At 36.9% G+C, this 9,409-nt stretch overlaps 1 protein-coding gene and 1 long non-coding RNA gene across 4 annotated transcripts; both read left to right on the plus strand.

The window, feature by feature from the left end:
* The first annotated feature begins 514 nt into the window (after positions 1-514).
* Positions 515-2,366, plus strand: LOC110888336 (cell division cycle 20.1, cofactor of APC complex-like). Of its 3 annotated transcripts, none has more exons than XM_035979325.1 (6): positions 515-950; positions 1,070-1,185; positions 1,255-1,524; positions 1,624-1,686; positions 1,774-2,178; positions 2,255-2,366. In XM_035979325.1, exons 3-5 carry the CDS (start codon positions 1,285-1,287, stop codon positions 1,936-1,938), a joined length of 468 nt encoding a protein of 155 aa, XP_035835218.1. In that variant the 5' UTR covers positions 515-950; positions 1,070-1,185; positions 1,255-1,284; the 3' UTR covers positions 1,939-2,178; positions 2,255-2,366. The 3 variants fall into 3 exon arrangements, with proteins under 3 accessions (XP_035835218.1, XP_035835219.1, XP_021991559.2); XM_035979326.1 differs by having other exon boundaries at positions 1,075-1,185; XM_022135867.2 differs by lacking the exon at positions 1,070-1,185.
* A 1,129-nt stretch (positions 2,367-3,495) lies between these two features.
* LOC110890388 lies at positions 3,496-4,096 on the plus strand. Its single transcript, XR_002564473.2, has 2 exons — positions 3,496-3,712; positions 3,901-4,096. It is a non-coding gene; the product is annotated as an uncharacterized LOC110890388 (long non-coding RNA).
* The last annotated feature ends 5,313 nt before the right edge of the window (positions 4,097-9,409 follow it).

The following is a 9,409-nucleotide window of genomic DNA, read 5'->3' on the forward strand; positions in this document are numbered from 1 at the left end:
CTTTGGAGGGGTAACAAGCTGGTACCCAAGGGCCCAGATGGCTTTACAAGAGAACATGTATGTTCCCTCCCTGGTTCCAACATCAAATCACAGTGGTCAACAAACCTACCTCTGGTTGTATGTCAAGGGGATCTTTAATGAGTAGTTTTTTTCTTTGTTTGTTTTGTTGAATTTTTTTTGTTTGGAATATATATATATATATATATATATATATATATATATATATATATACATATATATATATATACTACTTTATAAAGCATATCCAAAGGACTTCTTAAAGTCCTAAAAATTTCCTTAAAACACCCCTAAAGCATGCTATACAACCCTCTAAAGCACAATATAATTTACAATTCCAATTATGCCCTCCAAAACTTTTACCCTTCACCTGGATCCATCATCAGCCGTCCATTTTCTCAATTCTTCACACGGATCGTGATCTGACGGATGATTTTGTTTTCACACGGATCCACCTTTCCCCTTCCTTCTCTCTCATCTCTCTCACACAGCCAACGATTAGGGTTTTGGTAAGAACCGCCAGAAGACTCATAATCTTAATCGGCTTGAAGCGCAGCGTAACGAGCTCAATTCTCGAGGTAGGGTTTGTAAAATCCCCAATTTTTTTTCAAGTAGAACCCTAATTTTGTTGTGTTGTGCGTTTGTATTAATTCAATGTTTTGTGTGGTGTTGAGATGTGTATGCGTTGTGGAATTAGGAGTGTGGGAGTTTTGATTTGATTGTTGGATTTGGTGAATGATCTTGTAGTTTTAGAGTTTTTTGTATTGAGGTTAGTTTGTAAGAAAGTTGAAACTTTAAGGTAGGTATTCTTGATATCTGACTTGTGTGTTTTGGCTCTTGAGACGAGCATCTGGAGGTAGATGGTGGTTGAGGTAGGTTCCGACAACACGGTTCCGATTTATCGGCTGCATGTACGTTTTCTGACAACGAAGGTAATTCTAGCAACCTTTTTTTTCTTATTTTTGTAGGTCATGTGCTTCAGATTTCGTTAGTTCTAGAAACTGATGTTGAAAAATTGTAATTTTGAGGATTGTATTGCTGATTTCAATAGTTTAGACTACGGCAACAATGACTGTCGGCGGGAGAAGCAAACTCCGGGCGCCAAGCAAACAATTGCTGATTTCAATAGTTTAGACTAGGGCAACATTGCTGATTTCTAGAGAAAACGTAATTTCTGTTTCATGATTAGGGCTTTTTGTTTGATCATCGGTTACTGAATTATGGTTTTGTTTGTAGTTGGATAGATTCATACCGAATAGATCAGCGATGGATTTTGATTATGCGCATTGCATGCTAACACAGTCCAAAAATGGTAAGGAGAATCCAATTGCAAGCTCACCGGCGAAGGAAGCATACAGGAATCGGCTGGCGGACAGCCTCAACATGAACAGAACCAGGATTCTAGCTTTCAGGAACAAGCCTCCGACACCAATAGATGCGGTTCCAAACGAGTGGTCTTCAGTGCAGCAGGCGAAGCCAGTAAAGGCCCTTAGATACATCCCTCAGGTGATTATTTACAATATCTGTTTGTGATTAAATTCAAATTTGTATTATTGTTTAATGTCCTAAAATTTGTATTATTGTTTAAAGTCCTAAAATGTTAAGAATGCAAATATGAGAGTTAGGGCCAAAGCTGTTGTTTCGATCTCTCAGTGTGTCTCTAAACTGGTATGCATATTGCAAAATCACCCTCTTTTGGTTAATATTTTTGTTTTTAAAGATGAAATTACTGAATTACCCTCTCATGTTTTTTAGGAGTCAGGTGAGATTAGAGAATACGGGCTTTCTTCGTTGGTGCAAACGCCGGCTGAGTTGTTGAAAGATAGGCTTCCTGAAGCGAGAGAGGCGACTCAAGGTATGGTGTTGTTGGTTTACAAGGCGGTTATGGAGGATGGGGAGAATGAAGAAGAAGATAAGTAGCAAAACTTTTGCCAGTTAAATTTGCCAGCCATTGACGCGTTGACCATGGTTTATGCAGGTTTTCATAGCTTGTGGATATTAGAGTTGTTGATCAAGTTATCTAATGAACGGATGTAGGTAAGGGTGCAAACGAGCCGAGCTACTCGCAAGCTTCGGACGTAATCACTGCTTTATCACAGAAGAACTCATACATTCCATACAGAAACAGCAAGCTCACACTACTCCTTCAGAACTCATTAGGTATATAATGCAAGAAATTAGGTAGTTCTTGATAGAACGTCGATTTTGATCGGGTTTATCTGTATAAAATTTGCAGGTGGAAACGCGAAGACTTTGAGGTTTGCTCATGTGAGCCCAGAAGGTGATTCTTTCGGGGAAACGGTTAGTAGGTTGAAGCTTGCTCAACACGCTTCGACCGTCGAACTTGGTGCGGCTCAATTGAATAAGGAAAGCAGGGAGGTCATGGACCTTAAAGAACAAATCGAGAGCCTGAAGAAACAGTTGGCAGAGAAGGACCCGCAAAGTGCGCAACAAGTCAACAAACTTGAACGAGATCGCTGTTACCACGAGCAAAAGCAGCAGCTCTTATGATAGACAGAACTCCCAAGACTCCATGATCGCCATTACCGCGACCAGAAGCAGCAGTAGCAACGATGGACAGAACTCCGCCAAATTCTGCTTCAAAAAGCTGACAGAACAGTAATATGACTTTAAAACTGAATAATCTTTCTCTAAGTTTATCATATAAATGTTTTAACCTAAAAACATTATACCAACATGCAGATCCCTCAACAACTTTCTGGTTTCATAGACATTGGCAAGATCAATCCAGATGCTTGGCCTACACTCATAGCATATTTATCAGCAGGTGAAAATGGAATCGTAAGCCTTGCATTTGGTGAGTTTTCGTTTCGGGCCGTTTACGTATAAGTTATGATCGGGTCCATTTGGTTGTGTTTTATTACAAACGGGTGTGGGTTAAAAGTCATTTAGGTACATTTTTATGCATACAACTTCTTGAATCTTCATTAATGATTTTTATTGCTATTGTCGTATTCTTTGTTTTGTAATCATAATTATGGTGTTGATAATTTATAAAAAAACATTTGAAACTGGAAGTACTGTTGGTGGAGGAAACATGGTTGGAAGTATTTTCTTTATATAGTCTACCTTTCACAATTTGATCTTTAATGTTGTTAGGTATACCCCCTATGCCCAGCTAAAAAAAGCTATCATCTTTGTTCACAAGGACTGCCTTTTACATTGGCTCAATCACAGCAAAGCGACAATGCAAGGTTTGTTTTCTCTGGTTTATTTGATTTTTGTTGAGTAATTTTGCTTCCATATGTAATTGATTGAGATCTAGTTTGGTGTTTCTTTTTGTTTACTAGCTGATTCAATAGTCTTTATTGGCCAAGCTTAGTTTATTGATCTAATTCTGTATGTTAATCATGGTGTTCTATGTGGTATATGCTGGGAATTAGAGGTGGAAAGCTTCACGGGTTGGGTAACTTGTCAAAACGGGCTTACGGGTCAGGTTGACCAATATTCTTTTCTTTGAGTTTTGAAAATTGTTATAGAAGTGTATTATTGTATTATTACTCCAATAATATGTTTTTTTGTGATATATCAGTTTTGGCGGCTGTATGACTTGTGACCCATTCCTTTTCTTAAACTTTACATCTTATTCTATTTAGGTTTTATCCATATCATTACACACCATTGGCTTATGATGTAGGAATGTGCACAACGAAACATTTAAAAAGTAGCAAAGGTATAGCCTTAGAAGGAGGATCATTTAAAAACCGACCTCTAAACATTTAAAAAGTAGTATATGTATATCCTTAGAAGTTGCTCCGCTTTTAGCTTGTGAAATTTTTTGTTTTATTTTGTCTTTTGGTCTTCTGGCCAACAATTCTAGGGAAAATCATGTTGAATATGACTGGTGGTTTTATTGTACAGGGGGAAGAAACAAGGCAAGACATCTGAGAGGGATGTGAACAAGGTAAAGGTGGATGAGAGGTCACAGTAACAAGTATCAAATATTCAGCTGCAAAGGGGTCGAAAAGATTGACTTGTAGTTGACTGAAGTTTACTAAAATTGTTAAATTTGTGATGATTTATGAAGAGGGTTTCCAGTTATGTTTGCGTACGAAAAGCCCGCCACTTTTGCGTTTTGCGCCTCGGTTTTAGACCTTGTCACTTTTGCGCGCTTCACGCTTTATAAAACCAAAACGGTCGATAGTCGTCCAAAGTGCAGTTTAATACTTACAGCCTTATTAACAACTTTATCAAAATATTAGATTTTATGAAATTAAAGGAGATGGGTTATACCTCCTGTGTAAAGGAAATAATTTTTTATGATATTAAGAAAGTGTTTTGGAGCTAACAAGTGAATACAAAGATGGATTAATGATGCCATAAAATTTGAGTATTCAGTTTTGTAATTACTCTATAATTTGAGTTTTGGAAAATCTTGGCTTCAAGAATGGGATGCGGAGGAAGTATTTGTTAGTTTTTTAGGTTCAAGTGAGGGTAAGTTAGGCAAAAGTGGATTTCTTCTAGATGGGTGTTCTAATGAAAGAGCTGTTAAAAACATAAAAACAATATACAATTGTGATTTAATTCTTGGTTTAAAAAAGTGCGCCTAGGCGCGAGGCGACCCATGACGCCAACTAAATGGCCCTATGTGACACAAGGCGCACGATGTACAAAAGGCGCAGGTGAGGCGCATTTTTTTAGCCTAAAAATTGACCTGAAGTGCAGGTGAGGCGCACGCCTTATGTACATGGTGTGTTTATGTGCTGATGAGTGTTGTACCACAAGCTTTTTAGGCTGTAAATTTATGTTTTTTTCATTCTAAAACATATATATAGTATTTGATGCTAAACACTTATGGGATATATAAAATAAATTATATAATCACTTTGCGTTTTGTGTACGAAAAACTCACCGCTTTTGCGCTTTGCTTTAAAAAAAATCGGTTTTAGACCTCATCGCTTTTGTGCGCTTCCCGCTTTTTTAAACCAAGATTTAATGGAGTGATGGTAATTAGTTGAATGAATGGTTTAAATTTTCGTTTTCAATTTTTTTGTTTATGAGAGTAATGTAAAAACACGTTGCTTTTTATGCTTTTGTTAACAACTATTAAAGTTTAACAAAATATATCAATAATGCAGTGTGACTTAGTTTAAACTCTTTGCTTGTTAAGAAAAACAAGTTAGCGGAAGGTTTTGGCTTGTTAAGAAAAACTTTGGTTTTTCTGAGTTGAGTTGGACGTTTTAGCTTTTGAGTTGAACGTTTTAGCTTGTTAGGGAAAACAATCCAAGGCGGATTCGTTTGATTAGTTTTAAGCTTACGGTTGTGTTTTGTTGGCTTGATGCAGTTCAATTTGTTTACATCATTTTAAAACTCTTTAAATCTGCATGACCGGTTTTGAAGTACCTTAACCGAAAATTTAGATTTCGGTTATAACCTAACTGAACTGAACGTTCTCATGCACACCCTTAGAATTACTAACAAGTGTTGTTTTTTCCATTGCATCGCGAATTTGGTTTTGATTATGGCTCAAAACCGAACCTCCCCGTACATAACCCTAAACTCACCAACCTAAGTGATATGTTTCCCGCCGCATCGCGCGGGTAAACGGCTAGTGTGTATATATATATATATATATATATATATATTCTTTATCTTTTTCTTAAAAAAACAAAACAATAGATCTAGGGGAATTGAAAGGACATATCTGATAAAATCAAGAGAAATCTGATGAAGTCCAAACAAATCTGATGAATCTGATAAAACATCAGAAAATCAGAAAAGATTGAAGATAACCAGAAAGACTGATAAATCAACTGTAAAATGATAAGAATTATCAGTTAACATTGCTTTAAACCAGTTACAAAGAAACTTAAAAAAGAGGAGGATTTATAAAAAGTTTCTGTCAAAATTAAAATTTTCTGGAAAATTAATCTTCAAAAATGTGATGTTAAAGAAATAAGAAAATCTTTTGCACAACAACATTCCTTGAAGATTAGAACAAAGATGTGAAGGTCAGAAATGCAATGTAAGTAAAATCTTCAAAACCTTACTTATTCCCTCTCATCTCTTAAAAAATGGATACTAGAATATCTTTTATTCAATCAAAAGAGAAACTTCAAAAATCTGATGAAAAAGCTCACAAGCTTAGGGGGAATTTCAATTAAAAAAAATTCTGTTGAAAACAGTTGACTTCTGTTGACCACATTTGAAAGGTCAACAGAATTCAAATCAGAAGAAAATATAAATTCCTAACAGAATTTATGTTCAATTTCTGATGACATCATCAGAATGAAATTTTGACTTTGAAAAAGGAGGAATATTATGAAGAAAGCTGATTGGACCATTAACAAAATGGGGTCCACAAGAATGAAAAGGTGTCATGTGACCGGTAGTTTTCTCCAATCAAAATTCACTTTCAAAAATTTGGAATGATTGAAGAAACTACAAGTTGAGAAGGCATAACCACGATTACACAATCAACCATCATTAAATATCTTGATACCCATGATCCAACGGTTACATTCTGAACCGCATTTCACATCACATGATCTAACGGTAATAAAGGTAATTAATGATCTTTTAACTGCTATTACAAGCCACGTTCCATGTCCCCTCAAATCCATAAACCCTTACATCTCTGCTAAAACCCTTACTATAAAACTCAACCTTAGCAGAAATTCACAAATCACTCACCTTCTTCCTCACAAAACTTCAAACCTCGAAATCCCCTGTTTTCACTCAAAATTCAAAATTCCCGAATCTCAAACCCTAACTCATAAAATCAAGCAATGGCAGAAGTAAACCTCAACATTCCAATTGTTCAACATGATGTACCTTTTGTTGAAGACACAGAATTCTTGCCAATGAAAGAAAATAACATGCTGATGAATACAGAGCATTCAGAATATGATGAAAGATGTCAACTTTTGATAGAATATCTCATAAGATGTCCAATCTCAAGTGCATTAACAAAGAGAAGAGAAGTACCAAAAAGATTATTGCAGCAATTTATTCACACCTTCAGTGAAGATGGAGAAAATCAGGTCTCTTCTCATGTGTGGGGAAATGTTTCAGTAACATTAACCCCTGCAAGGGTAAGAGAATGGCTCGAACTTCCAGTTTTTGACAACTACGTTGAAGCACCAAAAAGAGAAGATTTGATAAGCTTCATCATTGAGCTTGGTTACAAGAACAAGAAAATTAACAAGATTGGAGCAGTCAGAAGAAATGAAATGCCAGCTTTCTTGCAAGTGATGATGGAAGTACTGAACAAGTGCCTCACATCAAAGATAGGAGGAGCTGCTCAAGTTAGTCAAGCTATTCTATCAATCATGTATGGACTCATAACAGGGTTCAAACTTGATTACGGAACAGAAATTTTCAACCTACTCAAAAGATCAATTCTTACAAAAAATGGAAGGGTAACCTCACATCTGCCATATCCAAGGTTCATTTCAATTTTCATTTTTGAAACTTTTGCTGAAAGAAACATAGAGATTCCAATTTTGGAAGATGTCTAGAGTTCAAACACCATGAAAGCCTGGAATGCCACTCATGGATGGGAATCAGATAAAGATGTTCCTGAGTTACCAGAAAGCATGTTATTCCTCATTGCAACAGACTCTCAATACAGACTACAACATGAAGAACTTCTTGCCAAATCAGATATTCCAACAGAAGAACCTAGCAAAGAAGTTTTTAACTACTCTTCATTACCAGAAGAAGAAGAAGAAGTTGAGAAGTCCTGGACATCAGAAACTGAGCCCACAGGAGGAGAAGGAATTCTGATGATAACAAACTCACCAGAAAATAAGACAGAAACAAAACATGCTGATAGTCATCGGATACCTGAAGCTGGAACTCATTTTGAGTTTGAAATTCATCAAGAAATAGAACATCAACATTATGAAGAATCTCATGTTGCTGTAGGAACTCATGAAGAGGCTGAACATAAACATTATGAAGAATCTCACTTTGCTAGTACAACAAATGAAGCTACTGAAGTTGTACATCTTGATGAGTCTCAAATTGCCGGTACATCTCTCTTAAACACAGTTTTAGTTGATACTTCTTTAAAAAGAACAAACTCAGAAGATTCAACTAATGTTTCTTACAAAGTAGAATATAGAAACACTGATGTTAATGAGGAGGTTACTAGTTCCGTTCATCTCAACTTTGAATCAGAAAATGAGGAAGAGGTTGAGATCTCAACAGATAGAGATCAGGAAACTGATCAAGGAAATCTGGTAAAACGTTGTGACAACTCGAGTTTCCAAGATTCCATCTCCGCATTAATTGCACAGTTGTTTGTTTACACGGCTTGTTGGCCTTGTAATTGTACACGTTGGATTATATGTTGAGATGTTTCTGTGATATGTTATCTATTTAATGTGATTAAAGTGTTTGGTTACATGAACTTGTAAACGGTTTGAGAATTTGGAACTACCCGACGAAACAGAGGAGTGTTTCACCATAAAACACTTCGACGAAACAAGTGTGTTTCCTCGCACACACCCCGACGAAACAAGTGTTTCGCCGGCCCACTGATTCGCAGAAGCCCATTAAGGACCCAGTATGTTACGCGTATACTTTTTAAGTCCCAGTGTTTCATTCATCACACTTTCAACGAATTCGAAACCCTAGAACTCTCTCTGTGCGACGGCAACCTTGTGTCCTTGAAGCATTCTAGATCAATCAAGTTATTGTTCCATCTATTGCGGTTAGTGTTTAACCTTTGCATGATTATTAGATTGTTACCATTGCTAATTGTTAACCTAGAACATGATTCATCGATGTTATGTAATGCTTGATCTTATGTTTGGATTCCCCTGTTGATTGTTGATGATGATTACTATGAACGATCCAAGGTAGATTCAGTCAAGAACTGGCCTGCACCCCGTACACCAACAGAAATCCGCCAATTCTTGGGTTTGGCGGGTTATTACAGAAGGTTCATCAAGGATTTCTCCAAGATTGCGCAACCTCTCACTTCTCTAACTCAGAAAGGCATCACCTACCATTGGGGCGATGCCCAGGAGTCATCGTTTCAATATTTAAAGGAAAGACTATGCAGCGCACCAATTCGCTCATTGCCAGAGGGCACAGATGACTTTGTGGTTTATTGTGACGCATCAATTCAGGGTCTTGGTTGTGTATTGATGCAACGGGATAAATTCATTGCTTACGCCTCGCGCCAACTTAAGATTCACGAAAGGAACTACACTACGCACGATCTGGAGCTGGGAGCTTTTGTTTTTAAGCTTAAGATATGGAGACATTACCTGTACGGTACCAAGTGCACCATTTACACCGATCACAGGAGTCTTGAGCATATCTTAAAACAGAAGGAATTAAACATGCGTCAACGTCGATGGGTCGAGTTACTGAATGACTACGAATGCGCCTTCAAGTACCATCCGGGCAAAGTCAA

This window comes from Helianthus annuus, chromosome 11 (assembly GCF_002127325.2).
Source record: "Helianthus annuus cultivar XRQ/B chromosome 11, HanXRQr2.0-SUNRISE, whole genome shotgun sequence".
In the NCBI taxonomy this organism is placed as follows: Eukaryota; Viridiplantae; Streptophyta; class Magnoliopsida; order Asterales; family Asteraceae; genus Helianthus; species Helianthus annuus.

Excerpts from the sequence above, each read along its gene's own strand:
- LOC110888336 (XM_022135867.2), top strand. The coding sequence starts at position 879 with ATGGTGGTTGAGGTAGGTTCCGACAACACGGTTCCGATTTATCGGCTG. Across the intron at positions 951-1,254 it reads TACGTTTTCTGACAACGAAG|TTGGATAGATTCATACCGAA; the intron begins GTAATTCTAGCA and ends TTTTGTTTGTAG. Across the intron at positions 1,687-1,773 it reads CTCAGTGTGTCTCTAAACTG|GAGTCAGGTGAGATTAGAGA; the intron begins GTATGCATATTG and ends CATGTTTTTTAG.